The 23,484-nt window shown below is 45.4% G+C and overlaps 1 protein-coding gene across 2 annotated transcripts; it reads left to right on the top strand.

Annotated features, from left to right (window-relative positions):
• The first annotated feature begins 186 nt into the window (after positions 1-186).
• Nsun4 (NOP2/Sun RNA methyltransferase 4) lies at positions 187-23,444 on the top strand. 2 transcript variants are annotated; one of them, XM_036179880.1, is made up of 6 exons: positions 187-356; positions 5,763-6,097; positions 10,099-10,253; positions 14,945-15,105; positions 20,274-20,398; positions 22,076-23,444. In XM_036179880.1, the coding sequence occupies exons 1-6, from the start codon at positions 264-266 to the stop codon at positions 22,350-22,352; spliced, it is 1,146 nt and encodes a 381-aa protein (XP_036035773.1). In that variant the 5' UTR covers positions 187-263; the 3' UTR covers positions 22,353-23,444. The 2 variants fall into 2 exon arrangements, 1 of the variants encoding a protein (XP_036035773.1); XR_004944277.1 differs by lacking the exons at positions 187-356; positions 10,099-10,253; positions 14,945-15,105; positions 20,274-20,398; positions 22,076-23,444 and adding an exon at positions 680-3,443 and having other exon boundaries at positions 5,763-5,825.
• Positions 23,445-23,484: the final 40 nt, after the last annotated feature.

Here is a 23,484-nt window from a genome sequence, read left to right as displayed (position 1 = left end):
GGCCTTTCCTCTTTACCCCACCCACCAACTCCACCCGGGGAGCCTCTAGGTTTTCTAGCACAGCTAAGGCTGCGACGCTCCCAGTGGTCTCCAGCCGGCGGTGTTTGCTCTCGGCCGGCGGAGGCCAGACGGAACCCTGGGAGAGCCGCAAGCCGAGCTCCCTCCCCTTTTGCCGCTTTATTTTAAGTAGCGGAGAGTCCTCCCCGGAACCGAGAGTGCGCAGCTGCGGTTCCGGTCGGAGTTTCTTGGCGTTGCCAGCTGACATGGCTGCGCCCGTAGTAAGGGGTGTCCGGAAGCTGCTGGAGCTCGTGGACTTGACACCAGTCCCGCGGAGATACCGATATAAGAAGAAATGGGTAAGGCTGGCGGGGGACATTCGACGGAAACTAAAAACAGCTCTTGTGTTTTCCGTCGTTCAGTTGCATCCATTCCAGGGTCCGTAACCTTGTCGAAGTTGTTACCGCACCTCCGCCTGCCCCTTTATTAACGAGTCTCCTCGTCCTGTTGCATAAGCAGCCTCCTGACCCCACCCCTCTATGTTAAGTCATCACCTGCGCTTTCGTTTTTCGGTGACGTCACATCGCCTCATGTTCCTTTTTTCCCCCCTTACCTTTCCCTTACCTTTCCCCCCCCTCCTTTTTCCTTTTATTTCTCCCTCCTCCCCTCCCCCTCCTGTCCCATGACCTCTTCTCCTCCTTTCCTCCTTGAACTTTCAGCCCCTGCCACCTCACCCCTAGCAAAAGGTCATAACAACTACTCCTTCCCTCCTGGGTCTCCGTTGCCCTGCAGTAAAGGATTCAGCCCTGTCCTCTCTCTTGAGGTGCCTTTGCCGTCCAGGAAAGAGTTCAGCGACCACCTTCCCTGTACTACTGGCCTTTCTCCAAATGCAGGCAAAAGGCTCACCATTACATCTCCTTGCTTACCCCAACGGATTCCCTCCCCAGCCCCTCAAGCCCCTGTATCCTCCCCCGCAACCCCACAGAGAAGATGTTCTTTTGAACCCTTTTCTCCACTCCTAGGAAGACTGTACAGCCAAGAGCCGGCCCATCCATCCCCTCCGAGCCCTTGTTTTGACCGATTCAGCCTTCAGGAGTCACCCTCTCCTGGTCAGCGGAACCCTTATTGCAACTGCATCAGTTCCTCAAGATCTCAGCGTCCATGTCCTCCAAGCCCATGTCCTCCAAGCCGGTGCTTTTGTTACTCTAGTCCGGTGACTTCCCCACCTCTCATTCATCAACCCCTTAGAACCAGCCCAGTAACTTCCCCTCAACTCACTCATATATCCTTTGAGCCTGCCCCTGTGATTTCGACTCCCCGTGTGCCCGGGTCCCAGGGAACTTACATAATTTCACCCCTTCTTACCCATAGGCCCCTGAGATCTGGCCTTACAATTTCACCTCCCCTTGTTCACCGAACTGTGGAAAGTAGACCTCTGGTATCCACATCCATTTCTCACAGAGTTTTGGAAACTGGACCTGTGATCTCCCATTGGTCCTCAGGGAGAAGTTACAATGACCTTCCTCTTTCCTCAGCATCTGTCCCACCCGCTGGCAACCTTTACCATGACCACCCTAAGCCTCCAGACTCTCATGAACCTAAACTACAGCTTGATGGATCTCTTGGGAAAAATGGTTGTGGCCCTCCACTTTCTTCTCAGGCAGGCATTTCTTGCTCTCCCATCTTAACCCAAGAGGGCACTTTTCATTATTCCCATCTTTGCTCAGAGTCCCAGATCCCTCCCCCTAGGAGCCCTTACTCTGTCAACCTACCACCTGAGAGTGCTGGTTCTCCTGGCTCATCTCAGCCTCAGCCTTGCTTAGAGTCCTTTCTATCTTGGGAGACCGAGGGGAACTCTTACCTCTTGCTAACTCCCTGCCCCACAGAAGCACCTCTTCCTCAGTATGCTTGTCCTACCCTGTATTTTCCATCTTCCCTGGGCAACCAGTTTTTAGCTCCACCTCAGTCACCCAGAAGTTATAATGAACCTCCTCTCCCTACCCCAGTTCCCCATCAAGGGAAGTCCCCCAGATCCTCAGATTCACGACGCACTCCCTACAGGTGTCGCTCTCTGGTCAACACGTCCCTCCACACCCCTCTTGATCATCCTAAGTCCCATAAGACCAACACCTCCCCTCAGCCTCTCTCCCAGCCCCTTGGCCACTCTTGTCCTCTTATGGAGCCATCCATCACAGCTACTTCAAATTCCTTACCAAAAGAACATTCCCCAGAGACTGCTGTGGATCTAGGAACCCTTAAAACTGTTGCCCCTACTTCCTGTCCTCAGTGCCTGTCTTGTAGTCCTCTCTTGCCCAGTAGATATCCCAAGAGCAGTCCCCATGGGCCACCTCCAGTATCCCCCTGCAATACCCATATGTATTCTGTGGTTCCTCCCACTTCCTATTCATCCCCACTCTCTAGACCCCTGAACCACTCTACACATCTCTCTCAGGGTCAGAACCAGCCTGTGGTTCCCTGTGGCACTTATACTGCCCCCAGGGGTCCACCAGCACCCAATAGCAAGCCTGCGGTGCCTCCTTGTTCTACCCACATCTATTCTTTTATCCCTCTGAGGACACCCTTTGACCCCCGATGTTTACCTGTTGTCCCTCGAGTTCGGCTTTGCCCTAACACTATTCCCTGTGGCCTTCACACCTATGCTGTGTCCCCTCCAGGCCCACCCAAAGACCCCCCCCAGGTTCCCTACAGCAGTTCTTTGCCTTCACCCAAGAGCTCCACCTGTAGCACTGTTGCCAGTTGTTGTAGTTCAACCGTTATTATTAATGCATGTCAGAGCAGTGAGAGCCAGAGTAGCCAAAACAGAAGTCAGAGCCAGAACCAGAACAAGAGTTCCCTTAGTAACCAAAGCAAGAGTCCCCAAGGCAGGGGTTCCCGTCGGAGCCGGAGTCGGAGCCAGAGTCGGAGCCGGAGCAGTAGCCCTTCCCAAAGCCATTCTCAGGACCTTGGCGAGAACACTCACTTGAGCATCAGTGAGGGCCACATTGATAAACTGCACCTTAACAGAAGTCGGAAGGGCAGCAAGAGTCCTCAAGGTGGTAAAAGTAAGAGCCAGAGCAAGAGTCCTCACCAGAGGAGAAGTCATGGTGGGAGCAAGAGTCCCCACAATAAGAAGAAATGATGACCAGAACACACGTTCTGACCGAGCAGAAGCCACAGTAACAAGACCGCCGGTAATAGCATCCCAGTCGCTGCAACCCCAGGCCACGTGTGGGCTCCTCCTCTGAAGGCTTCAGGTCTTTGAATCTGGTTCATGTTCTTCACTGCTATGTTCCATCACAGTCACCCTAGAAGTTTCTGCTTTAGTTCACACCTTAGGATTTTGTGAACTGTCTGTCTTCTTCCTTTCTGGGGTCTGGGAAATCTTCCAAAAGACCTCAGCTCTGTGATTCTGTGCATTCTGTTGCCCATTGACGGCTCCATCTTCGGTAAGTGACTCACTGCTCTGTCAGGATGTGAAAGATGGTGTTATGATTATGTTTGTACCCTACTGAGCACTATTGCCACAGCGCTCTCATAAGCTAGTAGACATGAACACCTTTTTGAGAACAGGATTATAAAGAATAAAAGTGTCTAGGCATGGTGGCATACACCTTTAATCCCAGCACTGGGAAGGCAGAGGCAGGTGGATCTCTGTGAGTTCAAGCCCAGACTAGTCTACAGGGCCAGTTCAGAACAGCCAGGGCTGTTACACAGAGAAACCCTGTCTCGAAAAAAGCCTTACGCCTCAAGCTTTTCCAGGGCTTGAGGAAATCGTTTCTTCAAGAATTTTCCCTTGAGTTACTTCTTAGGTCCCCTCCCTCCTTTTCAGTGCTAGGAATCAAATCTAGGGTATTGCATGTGCTAGGCAAGCACTGTCACACATAAATTGAGGTACATTCCAGCTCAAGTCCTCAATCATTCCCCCTCTTTCATTTTTTGAGACTCTTTTATGTGCTTCTCTCTCTCTCTCTCTCTCTCTCTCTCTCTCTCTCTCTCTCTCGCTCTCTCGCTCTCTCGCTCTCTCCTCTCGTGTGTGTGTGTGTGTGTGTGTGTGTGTGTGTGTGTGTGTGTGTGTGTGTGTTTGAGATAGTCTCTTGTATCTCAATTTGTTTTGAACTCTATGTAGTCAAGAATGACCTTCCCTTCTACCTCCTGAGTAGTAGAATAACAGGAGACTTTTTATATGTTTGTTTGTTTGTTTGTTTTTGGGACAGGGTTTTCTCTGTGTAGTTTTGGTTCCTGTCCTGGATCTCACTCTGTAGAGATCTCAAATTCACAGAGATCTGCCGGCTCTGCCTCCCGAGTGCTGGGATTAAAGGTGTGTGCCACAACCGCCCGGCTCAGGAGGCTTTTTAAAATGACATTATTTATTTATTGGTATGAGTATGGGTGTGTGCATGTGTGCACATATGTGCTGTGGTATACCTGGGGTGGTCAGACAACAACTTGGGGAAATCAGTTCATATGGGCCCCAAAGATCAAACTCAGATAGTCACATCTAGTGGCAAGAACCTGTGGTCATAGTGTGTTTCCCAATATATCGTGCACCCTAATAAACTTATCTGGGGTCAGAGAACAGAACAGTCACTAGACAGACATTGAGGCTAGAAGATGGTGGCACTCACACCTTTAATCCTAGCCTTCTGGAGGCAGAGATCCTTCAGGATCTCTGTGAGTTCAAAGCCACATTGGAAAAGCAGAAAGGTATTTGAGACATGAGGACCAAGAACTAGAGCTGGTTAAGCTTTTAGGCTTTGAGCAGCACAGTTCAGCTGAGATCCATTCTGATGAGGACACAAAGGCTTCCAGTCTGAGGAAACAGGATCAGCTGAGGAATTAGCAAGGAGAGGTAGCTGTGGCCTGTTCTGTTCTGATTTTCCAGCATTCTTCCCAATAACTGGCCTCTGGGTTTGTTTTTATTAATAAGAACTTTTAAGATTCGTGCTACAAGACCCTTTCCCCATTCAGCCACCTTGCTAAGAGACTGTTGGTGTGTAACTCGATCTGGCCTCAAGTTTGTTTTTGTAGCCCCCAAGGCTTGCTTTGAATTCTGGATCCTCCTGCCTCAGCTTGCTGAGTGCTGGGATTACAAGTGTGCATCACTGTGCCTCTCTTTCTTGAAGACCCCTACACACAGTTACTATGAGAGGTATTGTGTCCCCTCCCAATCCTGTGATATGAAGGTTAACTCTTCACTCTCCTAATTCCTAGTTTCTCCTTTGGTAGGCAGAGGCAGGGTGCAAAGGTAGGAGAGAGCACTGAATGGATTTGAATTTGCCTTGGGGGTCTGAGGTGTTGGTAGATATGCTGGCTAGTTTTATGTCAACTTGACACAAGCTAGAGTTATTTGAAAGGAGGGAATCTCAATTGAGAATGCCTCCATAAGATCTGGCTGTAAGGTGTTTTCTTGATTTTGATTGATAGGGAGTACCCAGCCCATTGTGGGTGGTGCCATCCCTGGGCTGGCAGTCCTGGGTTCTGTAAGAAAGCAGGCTGAGCAAGCCATGAGTAAGCAAGCCAGTAAACACCACTCCTCCATGGCCTGTGTATTAGTTCTGTGGTCCCTACCCTGTTTGAGTTCTTGCCTTGAATTCCCTCAGTGATGGACTGTCACCTGGAAGGATAAGCTGAAATAAATCCTTTCCTCCTCAAGATGCCTTGGTCCATCATCACAGCAACAGAAACTCCAGCTAAAACAGTAAAGTCAGATAATAAGAGATAGAGTCAAGATGGAAAGATTAATAAGCTTGCCTTTTCTCTTTTAGGCTACCACAGAACCAGAATTCCCTGCCAGTCGACTTGCTCTGCAAAATTTTGACATGACCTACAGTGTACAATTTGGAGATCTGTGGCCATCGATTCGTGTTAGTCTTCTCTCAGAGCAGAAGTACGGTGCACTGGTCAATAATTTTGCTGCTTGGGATAATGTGAGTGCTAAGCTAGAGCAGCTGAGTGCCAAGGACTTTGTGAATGAAGCCATCTCTTGCCAGGAACGGGAGCCTGAGAGTGGCCTTTCTCCAGCTTCACCCCCAGACTGCAGTCCAAACCTTCGATGCTTCACTTTTTCCAGAGGGGATGTTAGCCGCTTCCCTCCTGCCAGGTAGGATCTGGAACCGTGAGGGTCATCCCGAGTCCCTGCTAGAGGTGGACATGAAGAGTCGCTCGGCTCCTGCCCTCTGTAGTACATATCAGAATTGTTAGTTTTTCTTTCTGGTGTGCTTCTCCAGACCAGGTGTTTGTCTAAGTGCTCTATATGCACCACCTCTTTGGTTTGTTAGCACCCTTATGGAAATAATATCTGCCCTCTTTTATATTTGAGGTGCAAAGAAGTTAAGGAATTTACTCGCTTTTGATCCTTCAGAAAGTAAGTGGTGTAGTTGGTATTCTGAACCCCAGAACCTGCACTAGGAACTTGTGCTCACATGCTGCCTTCTGTAGAAAACATCTGCCTTTCACAGGAGCAACTCACTGCATCCTTTCCAGTGAAAATGTGTTTCCCCTCCCTGCCAGGCACCTGGGAAAGTAAGACAAGAGGCAGTGGACTTTGGTAGGAAATAGAGTTGCCTGGGAGTGCAAGTGAGTGACAGAGCTGGAGAAAGACAGAACTTTCAGTGTCTTGAGGAGGTACGTATGTGCATGAAGTTCAGGGAGAAAAGACTGCTCGATTAGGAAGCTGGACACGGTCGTACAAACCCGTAATGCCAGCACTTGTTATCTTAAAGCATGAGGATGGAGGGGTAGAGGCTGGATGGGCTAAACAGCAAGACTCAGTCTCAAAAAACCAAAGACAGAAAAACAAAACAAAAACTGTAGGGCAGGAGGTTCAGGAGTTTGAAGTTGTCACTACCCCCCCCAAAAAAAATAAATAAAAAATAAAAAACAAAACCCTAAAAAGTCCTGTGTATAATAGCAGATACATTTTCTTTTGCTGACTATTAGAATCCAGAGCCTGACATGCTAGGTAAGCACTCCACTATTTGGCTGCTATAGGTCCTGTTATTTCAGATGGAAAAACCTAGGTACAGAGAAGTGGTTTACTGAAAGTCACACAACTAATGGGAAGTGGGTTAGGTTTGAGACTCAGAAAGCATGGCTGAGGAGTGCAGATTTAACTGTCTTCTAGGACTGTGGCGAGGAGGAGTGAATTTGGCATACTAAAACATCTAACACAGAGTCTATAATACAGCATTCATCAGTAACCTTTCACAGCCAGGTATGGTGTCACACACCTGTGATCCCAGCACTTGGGAGGGTGAGGCAAGAGGATTAGGAGTTTAAGATCATGCTTAGCTGCATACGGAGTTCAAGGCCAGTGTGGGAACCAGTCTCAAAAAACCACGAAGCCTCTCCTAGTGTTTTCACCTGTTCCACTTAAGATCCGTTTAGTTACTGCATGTATCAGCATAGACTGGGTGAGGATCGACAGTCAGTCCTGAGGCACCGGTGTCAGCAGAGCCATGGAGTAAAAACCCTGTGATCTAAGTTGTTTGAGGCACTTGGCACCCCTTACAGGGCTTCTTAGAGAAGGGAGAAAAGTGAGCATGTGGCAGATTCTGAAGATGGTTTTCCCTTTCACCAGTCTCTTACCAACCCCTTATCCTGTTGGGCTTCCTATGAAATCAGTGTCTTTCTCTGCAGACCAGGGAGCTTCTGTCAATTTAGGAATAGCCTGATGATATCTGTAACATTGTGTGTCCTTTTTTTTTTTTTTTTTTAAATAGAGGAACTGTAGCTTTTAGCAGATTCCCCAAACTGAACCAATTTAAGGAGGGAGGGGAAGAGACTTGATGAGGGGGCTTTTTATGGACTGTTGCTTGTATTTTTGCAGTTCTGTGCCTTCCTCATATTTCTCGGTACTCTTATTAATTTTTCTTTTTGAGACCTGAGGCACAAAAACTCAAGTGTGGTTTGACTTTGAAACTACTCCATGGAAGCCTTAGCCCCTCCGTGAGGACTTGGGAGTGCTGTAACTTGGGGCCTGGGGGTTATTGTGGCTGTTGTGGCAGTGGTGCTGGGCTGTGTCTCATCACACCCTTCTCCCAGGGTCATTGTCTTGTTAGGTTTTCTGTGTCTTTGAGTCTGTTCCAAGGCTGCCCATGTGAATTCCATCTTGGGAAAGGGAGTAGCTGCTTACTACCAACTAACTGTGCTCATGGTAACAGGCCTGTGAGTCAGGAAGTCCTAGGACAGGCTGCAGTTGATCTTCTCCCCCTTTCTACCCACACCATCTCTGCCTATCCAGCTTCCTTTCTACCCACACCATCTCTGCCTATCCAGCTTCCTTTCTACCCACACCATCTCTGCCTATCAGCTTCCTTTCTACCCACACCATCTCTGCCTATCCAGCTTCCTTTCTACCCACACCATCTCTGCCTATCCAGCTTTCTTAAGCCCAAAACCAGCTAACCAGGTGATTTCCTTGAAAGCTTTTTATAACTTCTTGTATATATAGTCCAAAATCCTTAATTAGGGTTTAAGACTTTTTTGTTTGTCTTACTTTTGAACCCCAGGCTTGGGCTTTCCCCCCCTTCTTCCTGCCACTAAGGATTAAACCTAAGGCTCCATCCATCCTAGACAGGCATTTTACCACTGAGAATGTAGGCATGCCTCCATTACTCTTCTAAATACTTTTAGTTTTTTTGTTTTTATGTGTGAGTCTATGTCCCCATTGTGTGCAGGATTCTGCAGAGCAGAAGTGGGTGTCAGAACCCCTGGAATTAGAGAAGGTTGTGAGCCGTGGGTGCTGGGAGTTGATCATAGGTTCTCTGGAAGAGAAGCCAGTGTCCTTGACTGCTGAGCCATCTCTCCAGCCCTTCTTTTTTTTTGAAGCTGAGGATCAAACCCAGGGCCTTGCGCTTGCTAGGCAAGTGCTCTACCGCTGAGCTAAATCTCCAACCCCCAGCCCTTCTTACTAAATCTTAAAGAAGCTTTGATTTTTTTTTTTTAATATATATCTTTTTTTTTTTTTTTCCAGAGCAGAGGACTGAACCCAGGGCCTTGTGCTTGCTAGGCAAGTGTTCTACCACTGAGCTAAATCCCCAACCCCAACTTTGAGTTTATATGCTTTTGCCTAGAATGTTCTTCCCCTTTTACCTAATGAAGACCTCTGATCTTCTTCAGGCCCAACTCAAGTAGCTCCAGTACATATAACTGATAGCCCTTCTTTCTGAACCTGTGAAGTACTTTGTATCTTGATGTGTAACCCAATAAAATTGGGTTCCTCCTATGTGCCAAACACTGTTTCAAGCCTTGGGAATAGTACAGAGAACGAAGCGGACAAAATCTTTGCCCTCCCAGAGCTACATCCTAATAGGGGGAAATAAAAGAAACACATACACACACACACACACACACACACACACACACACACACACACACACACACAAGCATGCACGCACGCACTTGTACATTTAAAGTGAGGAACAAGTGCTGTAAAGAAAAATAGTGTATCTAGAGATAGAATGTGACAGGAATGAGGCTGTAATTTTAGGGAGACTAGTCAGGGAATGCCAGCGGCTCTGAAGAGGTCGCTTTGAGCAGTGCCTGATGGAAGTAGTGACTCATACCAGGGATTGTTAAGGGAAGAGTGTTAAGACAGAAGGCATATAATTGAAAGGCCTGAGATAGGAGCACGTGGGGCTCAATGCAGGAATAGCAAGGTGGCTAGTGAGGCTAGTTTGGAGTAGATCGATTGTTTTCAAAAGGATCACTCAGGGATGGGGATGTAGCTTAGTTGGTAGAATGCTTACCGAGCATGCATAGCACCCTGAGTTTTATCCACATTGTATAAGCCAGGTGTGCTGGCACAAACCTGTAATTCCACAGTTCATTAGTGGAGCAGGAAGATCTGAAGTTCAATGTCATTCTCAGCTTCATAGCAAGCTTGAGGCCAGCGTGGGATACATGAGACCTTGATCTTGTTTCTTAAAAGAAAATCACTATGGATATTATATAGATAAATGAATGAGTACAGTGAGTTCTGTATAGATGAATGAATGAGTTCCTGAGAAATAATTTTGCTGAGTGGAGCTTACTGATCCTAAAAGGCATGGACTTGCTCGCCTTGGCTCCCAGTAGGTGTGACGGTCTTCTCTCTTCCAGACTTGGCAGCCTGGGTCTCATGGATTACTACCTGATGGATGCTGCCTCCTTGCTACCTGTCCTGGCTCTTGGTCTGCAGCCTGGAAACACCGTGCTTGACCTGTGTGCAGCTCCTGGGGGGAAAACGCTGGCATTACTTCAGACGGGCTGTTGCCGTAAGTCAGTGGGACGGTATCTTAGACAGGGTCCTCCACTTCACCCAGTCAGGGCACACTGACTGTGATAAGCTTCCTGGCCCCAGGGTCAGAGGGGTAATAATATTTGCTAAGTTTAATTGTCAGTTGGTCAAGAAAAATGGCTGACCAAGGCTTCTGCAGGCTGATTAAATCAGGACTCTGGTAAATGTATCACATGATCCTCACCCTTTGGTATTTGCTGATTTGTCTCTAAAGTCACATTTCTTTGTACTCCTCCCAACATACTCTGTTGCCTTTGCCCATGTTCCATCTCTAGAATTCCTTCTCCACCCAGCTGTGTTATCCAGATCCTTTTAGCTTCCAGGCCTCAGTTCAAGGGTGCTGCCTCCAGAAAGTCTTCTCTCATAGCTGTGATGGCTTGTTCAGGACGGTTCCTTTTCCTGTGCACCCATGCCATGAGCATAACCCACTAGCACATTACTGTTAGTAGCCTTTCCTCAGAGTTTTAATGGGTATGTATCTTTTTTTTTTTTTTTTCCTGAGACAGGGTTTCTCTGTGTAGCTTTGCGCCTTTTCTGGATCTTGCTCCATAGACCAGGCTGGCCTTGAACTCATAAAGATCTGCCTGCCTCTGCCTCCTGAGTGCTGGGATTAAAGGCGTGCACCACCACCACCACCACCACCGCTGGCGTGGGTATGTATCTTCTCCCTCCTCAAGATTATAAATTCTCTGCTGGGGGTGTGGTGACATACTCCTTTAGTCTCAGCACTTGGGAGGCAGAAGTTGGTGGATCTATGTGAGGTTGAGGCCAGCCTGATCTACAGAGCAAGTTCCTAGACAGCCAGGACTACACAAAGAAACCTTGTCTTAAAACACACACACACACACACACACACACACACACACACACACACACACACGAATTCTGTGGGAACAGGCTGAAGCTTTATGTGTCTCGGTGTCATAGGTGATGCTGGCATTCATAAGATAGGTGACATTGGCATTTATAAATGCTCACTTTAGCCAGTCACTGGCCAACATCCTGCCTTAAAGTAGAAGTTACCTTTTCCCTGAGGCCTGAGAGAGAGCCATAGGGGATGTGATGTTCACGTCCGACCCAGAGCTTAGCCAGGCCTCTCCCACCATGGGCTTGGGCCTTTCTATTAGGTGTGAACCTTCTGTTCTTGTTATTCCAAAGCTGGCTTGCATTATTTGAGTTAGCCTCTAGCCTCTTGGTAGGCCCATGAGTGATTTGCTCTCAGCTTTCTGGAAGTTCAGATAGAAAAGATAAAAAAGAAAAGACGTTGACATGGGTTAAGAAGTGAGTCCAGGGCAAGAGCGCCCATGCTTTGCTGTGCTGTGCTGATCTGAATGCTGTGAGAAGCCGTCAGAAGGGAGAAGTGCTTCCAGGGTGTACTAATTAGCAGCACCTCTTCTTCATCCCAGGTACTCACCAGAGTGACTAACTTCTTGACCCCAGAACATAGATAGGGTCACTGAGTATCAGGGTGAGCATGGAACTTAGATTTACTTTGTCAGCCCTCTTGTTTGTGCAGGGGAAACTGAGTTCTAAAGGGATTGTGGAAGGTAAATCTTACAAATGTTGGACACAGAAGCAGAACTGGAAGCCATCTTTCCTTTCTCACTTTGTCTCCTCCTGAAAATTCCTTCAGAACAGAGTATCTGATTTTTTTATGTTGAGTGCCCTCAAAAACTGGGACATTTCTTATGGGAACACTAAACCTCTTCTAGTAGCATCCTGCAGTGCTTCATTACAGTTCACACTTCTTGGTTCTCCTTGCTCTAAGGCTTGCTGTCAACTGTCATTTATTATCAAAGCCTTTTGGGTTTTTGTTTAAAGACAGGATCCCATTTTTTTGACCTGTCTTCAGGCTCTTGATTCTTTCCCCATCCTCCCTGGTGTTGCCATTACAGGCTTGTGCCACCAGGCTTGACTTAACATCACTCTTACAGGAACACTCTTTGTATAGTAGAACTAAAAGCTACCTGGTATTTGTTGTAGAATGTTATTTTAAGACATGTTACATTTGTTTATGCTGTAGAACATTTGTTTAATGAGGCAAAGATACGTTGCATTCTTTTATGTTGCTTTTGTTTAACTCGGTGACACAAGCTGCGTTACTTTGCCTGTCTAAAACATCTGATTGGTCTAATAAAGAACTGAATTGGCTAGCAGGGCAGTGGTGCTGCACGCCTTTAATCCCAGCACTCAGGAGACAGAGCCAGGCGGATCTCTGTGAGTTCAAGGCCAGCCTGGGCTACAGAGTAAGTTCCAGGACAGACCCCAAAGTGACACAGAGAAACCCTGTTCAAAAAACCAAAAAAAAAAAAACCCAAAACCAAACAACAAAAAATAAACCCACAAAACTAAATAGCCAATAGTGAGGCAAGAGAAAGGATAGGCAGGGCTGGCAGGCAGAGAGAATAAATAGGAGGAGAATCTAGAGAAGAGATCTAGGAGCTGGAGAAGGAGGAGGACCCCAGGAACCAGTCACCCAGCTGCACAGCAAGCCATGGAGTAAGAAGTAAAGAAAGAAATACAGAAATAGAGAAAGGTAAAAGCCCAGAGGCAAAAGGTAGATGGGATAATTTAAGAAAAGCTGGCTAGGAATAAGCCAAACTAAGGCCAGGCATTGATTAGAAAGAATAAGTCTCTGTGTGTGATTTATTTGGGAGCTGGGTGGCAGGCCCCCAAAGAGCCTAAAGAGTAAAGAGGAAAAACAAACAACAGGTATATCTTAAATTCATGTTTGTCAGAGAAGAGATAGCAGCTGGAGAGGTAGCTCAGCAGTTATGAACTCTTGGTTCCCAGCACCCATATCAGGCAGTTTAAAACGCCTATAACTTCAGCTCTAGGGGACCTGATTTCTGCTTCTGACCTCCACAGGCATGCACACAGGCATGCATTTACACAGACTTATTACACTTAAATAAAAATAAATAGAAAAGAATGTAAGGTAGTAAATTATTAGGTTTGGTTTTATACATAAGATAATTAAATGGCTTAAAAAAGAAATGTGCCTCTCATACATGAGATGCGTGTCTAAAAGTGTCCAGTGTCCAGAAAGTCTGGGGATCAGTGTGGAGGTGCCATAGACATCAAGGACTTAAGCTGTTTTTATTTATTTTTTAAAGATTTTTATTTATTTATTATGTATACAGCATGTATGACTGCAGGCCAGAAGAGGGCACCAGATCTCATTACAGATGGTTGTGAGCCACTATGTGGTTGCTGGGAATTGAACTCAGGACCTCTGAAAGAGCAGTCAGTGCTCTTAATTAACCTCTGAACCATCTCTCCAGCCCGCTGTTTTTATTTTTGCAGCTTTAGTATAGGCATCTTTTCTTGTTTGTTGTTTTGGTTTTTGTTTTTTGAGACAGGGTTTCTCTTTAGCCCTGGCTGTCCTGGAACTCATGCTGTAGACCAGGCTGGCCTCCAACTCAGAGATCCAGCTGCCTCTGCCTCCTGAGTGCTGGGATGAAAGGCGTGTGCCACCACTGCCTGGCTTATAGGCATCATTCTTAGGATCAGTATCATGGTACAAGATAGCTGCTAGAACTTCAGCCAGCCCGTTTCAGTTTGAGGCAGAAGGGAATGATTGTGTTAGCCTTTTACAAACATTTTCCCAGAGGTCTCACATGATGTTTATGTCTACAATTCACTAACCAAACCTATTGATTTAGTCATACTTAGTTGTAAAAGAAAACTACAAGATGTACTCTGTTGATACACATTGTCCTCTGTTGCTAAAGTTGAGGTTCTGTTATGAAGGAATAAGCTGATAATAATAAATTCTCAGTAAACAACTTGTAGTGTCTACTGAAGCCCAAGAGAGACATAGGGTCCTGTTTTGTTTGTTTTTCAACTTGACACAAGCCTGAGTTATCTGGGAAGAGGAACCTGAGTTGAGAAAAGGTCTCCAACAGATTGCTTAATATGGAGGGCCCAGCCCACTGTGGGTACTACCCTTGGGTTATAGAAGAAAGCAAACTGAACAGGAAGATAACCAGTTCCTACACAGTCTCTGCTTCAGTTTCTGCCTCCAGGTTAATGCCTTGACTTTCCTCCATCATGGACTCTAAAGTGTAAGCTGAAATAAACCCTTTCCTCTCCAAGCTGCTGTTGGTCATGGTGTTTTATCACAGCAATAGATACCTAACTAAGACAATACATGTCTCAAAGAGATTGAGTAGCTAGGCACGGTGACATACACATGTAGTCCCAGCTCCTCAGGAAGCTAAGATAGATTTGCTTGGGAAGTTTGAGGACAGTCTAGGCACCATAGCAATAACCTATGTCAAAAGTGAACAATGAATTGGCATGGCCAGTGTGCCTGTAAACCTAGCATGGAGGCAGGACAGTCACAGGTTGACAGCCAGTCTGGGCTACAGAATAAGACCCTGTCACAGAATGAAGGGGTTGGTAGTGGGAGAGACCATATTTCTTTAGAAATACTCTTTCTTGATCTGCTTTATCTATTTACTTTTCCTTTTGGTGGGTATTTGTCCTCATGACCTCCGCTCCAGAGTGACTGATTTGCTGCCACATAGATAGTAAATATCCCTGTCTCTGGGGTCTGTGTTGATTGGTTATACCTGAGAATTGGTTTCATTTTCCATCAACACCTTTTGTTGGTGTGGTATGCCATTGAGTTGTAGCCTCTGAAGACTCTTTATTTCCACACAGGCAATCTAGCGGCCAATGATCTCTCCGCTTCCCGAATAGGCAGGCTACAGAAGGTCCTTCACAGTTATGTGCCTCAAGAGATCAGGGAAGGGAATCAAGTTCGAGTCACCTCGTGGGATGGCAGGAAGTGGGGAGAACTGGAGGGGGACACCTATGACCGGGTAAGTGACTTCTGACCTTTGTGTTCTCGCCTCAGATTCTGGGAGTAGGATCTAGCTCCTGTGTTTTGAATGTGTGGGGCTGTTTTTGGACCCAGACAGTTCCCCATGAGTGATTTGGAGAAAGAGCTGTTTGCAGAGTTCTCAGTTCAGTGTAGATGACTTGCCTCTATTTTCATTAGAGATAGTTGTCAGCAAAAAGAATTTGAACTTAACTGAGTGTGGAAAAAGTTATTAGGCATATTTTATTTCTGAAGTCAGTTGGTTGCTTGGGAGCCCTCATGAAAATGAGTATGAATGAGAACATTTTATTTATTTCTGAATATTAATATAACACATAGTACAAAATTCAGGAGGTATAAAAGGGTATCAGGTGGGAAATAAGCCTTCTTTTTAGGCCTGTACACAGCCGTCTACTTCCTGTAGATAACAATTATTTTTATTTTTCTGTAGCCTTTATATAATTTCTATTTGAAAATATAATTGTGCTTTCTTAGAAACAGAAATGGTAGTATGCTGATTTCATTCTGACATCTATGATTTTTTAATTAATTAAAAGGTTTAGTCCTTTTTAGTTTTATGCTTTTGAAGTAAAATTGCCCGTTAATGGTTTCTATCAGTTAAGATTTGGACAGAGTTTGAGAAATTCTCTGACAGTCCCTCCCGCCTTGCTTTTGCTGGCAGTGAGCACGTTTTTCTAATCCCATCGGCGCTGCTGCTCTCTGACTGTTTCTATTGCACACTGTCTCTCACGTTCTCCTGTTGTGTACGGAATTGAAACTCCCACCCCCTTTTTTGTTTTCTGGTGTTTGAATCAGGGTTTCTCTGTGTAGCCTTGGCTGTCCTGTAACTTGCTCTGTAGGCCAGGCTGGCCTCGAACTCACAAAGACCCACCTGCCTCTGCCTCCCAAGTGCTGGGACTAAAGGCATGCACCACCACTACCCTCTGGCTTTGAAACTCTTAATATTTTAAAGTTATTTCCTTTTTAAAAAAATTCTTTTAGGTTTATTTATTTTTATGTGTATAAGTGTTCAGCCTTCATGTATGTGTGCACCACATGTGGGTCTGTTGGCCTCAGAGGTCAGAAGAGAGGGAGTCAGATTCTCTGGAACTGGAGTTACAGGCAGTTGTGAACCTCCATGCGGATGCTAGGACTTGAACCTGGGTTCTCTACAAAAGCAGCAAGTGCTCTTCACCACTGAGCCCCTAGTATTTTCTTCTTTTAATTAGTATACTCTAAAATCACTTATTTAAAATGTGGTTTATGGGGCTGGAGAGATGGCTCAGAGGTTAAGAGCACTGTCTGCTCTTGCAGAGGTCCTGAGTTCAATTCCCAGCAACCACAAGGTGGCTCACAACCATCTGTAATGAGATCTGGTGCCCTCTTCTGTGTACATAATAAATAAATAAATCTTTTAAAAAAATGTGGTTTATGATCCCTGTATATTGTATACATGAATAAAATGGGCAAAGAATATAGCTAGGCAGTGATGGTGCACACCTTTAATCCCTACACTCAGGAGGCAGATTTCTGAGTTCAAGGCCAGCCTGGTCCACAGAGTAAGTTCCAGGACAGCCAGGGCTACAGAGACAAAACTTATCTTGAAAAACAGCCACAGCAACAACAACAAATCTGTAGATTTCATGGCATACGGGTAAGGGCTAGCATTCTGGAAGGCTCCTTGGATTGGAGTCCTGGCTTCATGACTTGCCAGCCAGCTGGATGCTTTTTGTGAGTCACTTAAGCTTTGATTTGCTTTAACTTCTTCAGTGCGGGTCAGTGTAGTGCCCGTCCCTCAGGGGACTAAGAATGCCTTTGCCCAGTGTCGGACTCTAGCAAGTGTTCAGCATCATTACCATCATTTTCTGTTCACTGAGGAACAATAGAGAATGAATTCCCTCCCGTTTTACTTGACAGTGCTTCAAGTGTTTGAAACAGCTTTGGTGCTTGAAGATATCTTCATTAATTTATTGGTTGAAGAAACAGTCGTGGGCAGTTTGTTGTGTGCTAGGGAAGGGTTAAACACCTTAGATTCGAAGAATGCTACCCCAGGGCTCAACAGACTATTGATAACTCCACTCTTCCTCACTTTATATTCACACATCAGTTGGAGAGAGCCCAGCACTCTGCATGTTTGTAGCAGAACAGTCACCCTTGCCTTGCATTCACAGGTTCCCTTCTTTCCTTCCTCCCTTCCCAAATTAACTCTTCTTCCTCTTCTTCCTCTTCTTCCTTCTCCTCCTCCTCCTCCCTCCTCCTCCTCTTCTTCTTTTTTGGTTTTTAGAGACAGGGTTTCTCTGTGTAGCTTTGCGCCTTTCCTGGAACTCACTTGGTAGCCCAGGCTGGCCTCGAACTCACGGAGATCCACCTGGCTCTGCCTCCCAAGTGCTGGGATTAAACACATGCGCCACCACTGCCTGGCTCCCCATGTTTTTTCATGAGGAAATCATAAACACACTGGAGGCCAAGATTCAGCTAGCATACCATCCTGGCATATGGTTGGTAACCACACATTGGACATTGCCTGATGTGGAGATGCCTATGCCATATCTGATGGTGACCAGCTTTGCCCTTTCCAAATGTCTCCTAAAAGTAGTACAACAGTACAACTATGTCCCTTTTTCCTTTTGACCGGATGAGGCCAACCACTTTCACAGTTGACACTAATAAGCAATATCCAGGCTATATTGGTACCAAAATAAAGACACATTTGGTACTGATTTTCTAGTCTCATTGAAATCACATAGCTCTGTTGTTCATGTGCATGGGGACTCAGGACCCCAACATCAATGAGTGTACCTGTAGTCATTCTCCTGAGTCCAGCCACCTTTTGGAGGAGTAAGAATTTCCACAACTTTCTCTCCTTCCCCTTCCCCCTGCTCCACTTCCTTTTTAGATAGGGTTTCATGAAGCCTAGGCTGACCTCAAGTTAGCTTATGCAGGAAAGGATGACCTTGAACTTCCCATCCTCCTACCTCTGCTTCCTAATGCTAGGATTATAGGTGGGTACCACCATACCCTGTTCATTTGTCTTACTCTATATATACTGTGTTAGTTCACCAAAGAATATATCAATATTGAAAACTGGAATTTTTTGTTTTCTTTTGGTTTTTGGTTTTTCAAGACAGGCTTTTTCTGTGTAGCCCTAGCTATCCTGGAACTAGCTCTGTAGACCAGGCTTCAAACTTAGAGATCCACCTGCCTCTGCCTCCCCAGTGCTGGAGATTAAAGGCATGCGCACTAATGCCTGGTTAAAAACTGGGTTATTGTTAATTTACTTCATGTTTTCACTTTGTCAAAAAAATCTTTCCAAAGATGATTTTGCCTTTTCAAACATACCTACAGGGGTGTTTAAAACATTTTTGTCTATCACAAGTGCCTAGTATAGAAAAGACTGCAAGTAAATTAATGAATGATTTTGTATTTCTCACTTTAAAATATTGAAATAGTGGAAGCCAGGTGTGGTGGTGCATACTTGTAATCCTTTGGAAAGCTGAGGCAGGAGAATTGTGAGTTCAAGACCAGGCTTTGCTACATAGGGGGTTCCGGATTTGCCCAATTTCAAATAAAACCATATTAAACCAAACTGTCCCTATTGGATCTACCTTTTTGCAGTAATTTTTTAAGTGTGTGTGTGTGTGTGTGTGTGTGTGTGTGTGTGTGTGTGTGTGTGAGAGAGAGAGAGAGAGAGAGAGAGAGAGAGAGAGAGAGAGAGAGAGAGAGAGGCCATAGCTTCAGATCCCATCAGAACTGGAATTACAGGTGACTGTGAGCTGTCTGATAGGATGTAACTCAGCAGCAGGTGCTCTTAACTCTGAGCCATCTCTCCAGCCCCTCCTTTCCTTTCCCTTTTTCTTTTTAAAACAATGCTGAGGAGTGAGCCTAGGGACTTGCACATCTGACATTGTTTTAAGATAATTTGGGGGGCTGGAGAGATGGCTCAGCAGTTAAGAGCCCTGGCTGCTCTCCCAGAGGTCCTGAGTTCAATTCCCAGCAACCATCTATAGTGGGATCTGATGCCATTTTCTGGCATGAAAAAGTGTACATGCAGATAGAGCACATGTGTATACACACACACACACACACACACAATCTTTTAAAAATGATAATTTTTGGGCTGGAGAGATGGTTCAGAGGTTAAGAGCACTGGTTGCTCTTCCAGAGGTCCTGAGTTCAATTCCCAGCACCCACATGGCATCTAACAACTGTCTGTAACTCCAAGATCTGACACCCTCACACAGACATACATGCAGGCAAAACACCAATGTATATAAAGGAATAATAAATAAATTTAAAATAAAATAAAAATAATTTTGAATTCTGATTCTGTTTTATTATGTAATATCTGTAAATTAAGTAATATATGTAAGTTGGATATTTTCAATAAACAGTCAAGGACAGAGCCTTGAAGCACTAAGTTTTTTTTCCTAGGTTGATATCAGTTATTTAATTACAATTAAACTTATATGCAGGTTTTATTTTGAAACAGGGTCTCGTGAAACCTAGGCTGGCCTCAGACTCATTGTGTAAGCTGAGGCTGTATGACTCCTGATTGTCCTGCCTTTGACTCTGAAGCGCTGGAATGATAAGTGTCTACTGTCATGTATAAATTTTCATTTTATTTTGTTTTACTTTTTTATTTATTTTTTATTTTTATTTTATTTTATTTTTCGGGACAGGGTTTCTCTAGCTTTGGAGCCTATCCTGGACTAGCTCTGTAGACCAGGCTGGCCTCGAACTCACAGAGATCCACCTGCCTCTGCCTCCCGAGTGCTGGGAGTGCGCCGCCACCACCCGGCTGTTTTACTTTTTTTGAGACAGGGTCTTACTCTGTACCCCTGGCTGGCCTGGAAAACTGTAGAGACCAGGCTACCTTCAAAGTTGTAGCAATCTCTTCAAGGCTAGAGTTAGAGGCATGTGCCACCATGTCTGGCTTGGTTTGGCGTTTTGATTAACCATGGATATTTCTAAATGTTCTATTTTTCTACTTATTATTTCACAGTTGTCTATCAGGTTAAAATGAGAATCCTTGTCAGGTGCTCTGCAATGGAGGGATGGGTAGAGCTAGCGTTCCCATTGAACTTTGTGGGCTGGGGCCCTAAACTGCTCTGACTTAAGTCAGAAGAACCTAGAAGGAGCTTTAATACTTTATCTCTTAACACTGGGTAGGTGTTGGTAGATGTGCCGTGTACCACAGACCGCCACTCCCTTCATGAGGAAGAGAACAACATCTTCCAGCGCTCAAGGAAGAAGGAGCGACAGATGTTACCTATGCTGCAGGTGCAGCTTCTCGCGTGAGTGATGCAGTTACAGAGTCTCAGACTTTCCTGGGAGTGTGCCAAGACCAGCACATAGAAGAATCTTTTGGTTGGAGATTTGCCTGGAGGCAATAGGCTTCATGAGATTGTCCTTTCTAGAGTAATAACTACGCCCTCACCATTTTACCAAACTCAGTGCCAGTGACTTGCATATTTTTGAAAAGCAGATTCTGGCAGGTATGGTGGTATATATCTGTGTCCCTGGTTATTTGGGGAGCTGAGGCAAAAGGATAGCTTGACCTGAGAGTCTAGGTCATCCTAGGTGCTAACCTGGGCGATGTAGTGAGACCCTATCTCAGAGAAAGAAAGAGACTGGAGAGATGGCTCAGCAGCTAAGAGCACATCTGCTCTTGCAGAAGACCCAAGTTTGATTCCCAGCACCCACTTGGCTGCTCACAACCATCTGTAACTCCACTACCATGGGACCCAATGCCTCTTCTGACCTTCATGGGCTCCTGCACACATGTAGTACATACCCATACATTCAGGCACAGGCATACACATAACATAAAATAAGTAATAAGTATTTTTTAAAGCAAAGAACTATTACATTTATTTATTTTTTAAAAAAGAGATAACTGCCAGGTGGTGGCGGTGCACACCTTTAATCCCAGCACTCAGGAGGCAGAGGCAGGTGGATCTCTGAGTTCAAGTTCAGTCTGGTCTACAGAGTGAATTCTAGGACAGCCAAGGATACACAATGAGATCTTAGAAAAAGCAAAAAGATAGGGAGAGGAGAAAGAGGAAGGAAGGTAAAAAAGAGGAGAGGAAGCGGGAGGGGCCTAGGGGCGGGGGGTCTGTATGACTGAGGAGAGAATTCATCTGGTAGCCAGCGCCAAGGTTTCATTCATAACCAGAATCAGGCTTCAAAGGATCATTCTTTTTTTAATTTTTAATTTTTTTGTTTTTTTGAGACAGGGTTTCTCCATGTAGTTTTGGTACCTGTCCTGGAACTGGCTCTGTAGGACAGGCTGGCCTCGAACTCACAGAGATCCCTCTACCTCTGTCTCTCGAGTGCTGGGATTAAAATTAAAGGTGTGTGCCACCGCCGAAGGGCTAGGATAATTTTTTTTTTAAATAACATTTTTTTTTATGATTGATTTATTTATTACATATACAGTGCTCTGTCTGCATGTGTGCCTGTATGTCAGAAGAGGGCGCCAGATTTCATTATAGATGGTTGTGAGCCACCATGTGGTTGCTGGGAATTGAACTCAGGACCTCTGTTAGAACAGCCAGTGCTCTTAACCTCTGAGCCATCTCTCCAGCCCCCTAGGATCATTTTTTTAAGGTTTATTTTTATTATTTTTAATTATGTATATGCATGTGTGTCTTCATGTAGGTATGTGCATGTAAGTATAGGTGCCCATGCATGGTCAAAGATCTTGGATCCTCATGGACTTGGAGTTATAGAAAATTGTGACATGGGTGTTGGGTACTGAACTTGGGTCCTCCACAAGAGCAGTATGTGCTCTTTACCATGGAGCCATTCTCTCTAGCCCCATCAAAGGATTCTTCTGTGAAGGCTTTCTGGAGCTGGGTATGGTGGTGCTACTCCATCAGGTGGTAGACTGCCCACCCGTGGTCCTAGCCCTGTGTTGCTCACACTTCCGAGAAGTATACTAGTTATTGCTTTTTTTTTCTTGGTTTCAGGGCTGGACTCCTTGCCACCAAACCGGGAGGTCATGTTGTCTACTCCACTTGCTCACTGTCACACTTACAGAATGAGTATGTGGTGCAAGGAGCCATTGAGCTTCTGGCCAATCAATACAGCATCAAGGTTCAAGTGGAAGACCTGTCTCACTTCCGAAAGCTTTTCATGGAGACATTCTGTTTCTTCCCTTCCTGCCAGGTTGGGGAGCTGGTAATACCAAACCTCATGGCCAACTTTGGACCTATGTACTTCTGCAAAATGCAAAGGCTGCCGTAGTGTCACCCTGTCCCTGAAGTAGGAAGACAGTGACTGTTGGAGGCATTGAAACAGACCAGTGGCAGAGGTGCCTGCAAGGCCTGCCTCCATCCTGTGAGTTCTCTAAAGATAGTTGTAAACAGTAAGGGGTAGGACTGATGCCCACTTGTGGATCATCAGCAGGTTTCTAACTCGGACCCTAAATTCCGCCCTTTAGTCTATACTAAGGCCTCTGCTCCATTAGAGATTAGACAGAATCAGTGAATAAGCCCATAGTTTAAGCTGTAAACTTGGGAAGAAACATTCAGCCAATAAAGTTGTTGAAGTGCTATAGAGCTGGGCCTGTAGTTGGGGACTTCATATCAATCTGAGTTCCATTATGGTTTTCTGTGTGTCAGCTAAAGCTGCCAAGAACACTCTCCAAAGTGCCCAACCCGACATACAATGCTCTCCCACTGGTGAGTTCCATTTAATCAGCCCACAGTTCCACCAGCCTCCCCAGTGTCTCCATATGGCACATGTTCTAATTTAAGGAATAAGTAACTAAAACTGTTGAGCCCGTGGCTGGTAATCCTCTTACACTGAGAAAGGTTTCCTGAGCCGAATGCTTCTGGCCTTCCTTCAGATGTGACTGCAAAGGCTGCTTCTGGTACATACTGTTTTTTGTATGTTTCTTTTATGTCCTTGCATAACAACAAGTATTCTGTGCATTCCTGTATGACAGCTGGTAGGGATATGCTTGGGACTGTGGGAAATGACTGGGCTTCCTCATCTTCAAAGTGGCAGCCTACTTCCTTTTACTTTCCAAGTACCTAGGAACCTCCTGATACTTTATTTCAAATGTCTTGTTTTTATTTCTAGTCTGTGCCAGCTCTGGTACCTGTTTTGGCCCATCTCCAAATCCTTCTCCCAGCAGAGCAGGATTTTACCTTACACTGTGTTTTAGGGTGACATTACATAACACGCAGACTTGCATACTAGTTATTTTTTAGCATTTGTCAAAAGAAGGCAACCTTTAGTTCCAGGGGATAGTAAACATTGCTTAGGATCACCCATGTACACACACATATGTGTGTGTATGTATACTTTGTGAATAAATTGAACATTTCTTGACTCTTCCCACTTTTATTTTTTCAATGATATTTTTGAGACA

The sequence above is a fragment of the Onychomys torridus genome, chromosome 2 (genome assembly GCF_903995425.1).
Source record: "Onychomys torridus chromosome 2, mOncTor1.1, whole genome shotgun sequence".
In the NCBI taxonomy this organism is placed as follows: Eukaryota; Metazoa; Chordata; class Mammalia; order Rodentia; family Cricetidae; genus Onychomys; species Onychomys torridus.
This window is presented reverse-complemented; position numbering and strand designations above follow the sequence as displayed.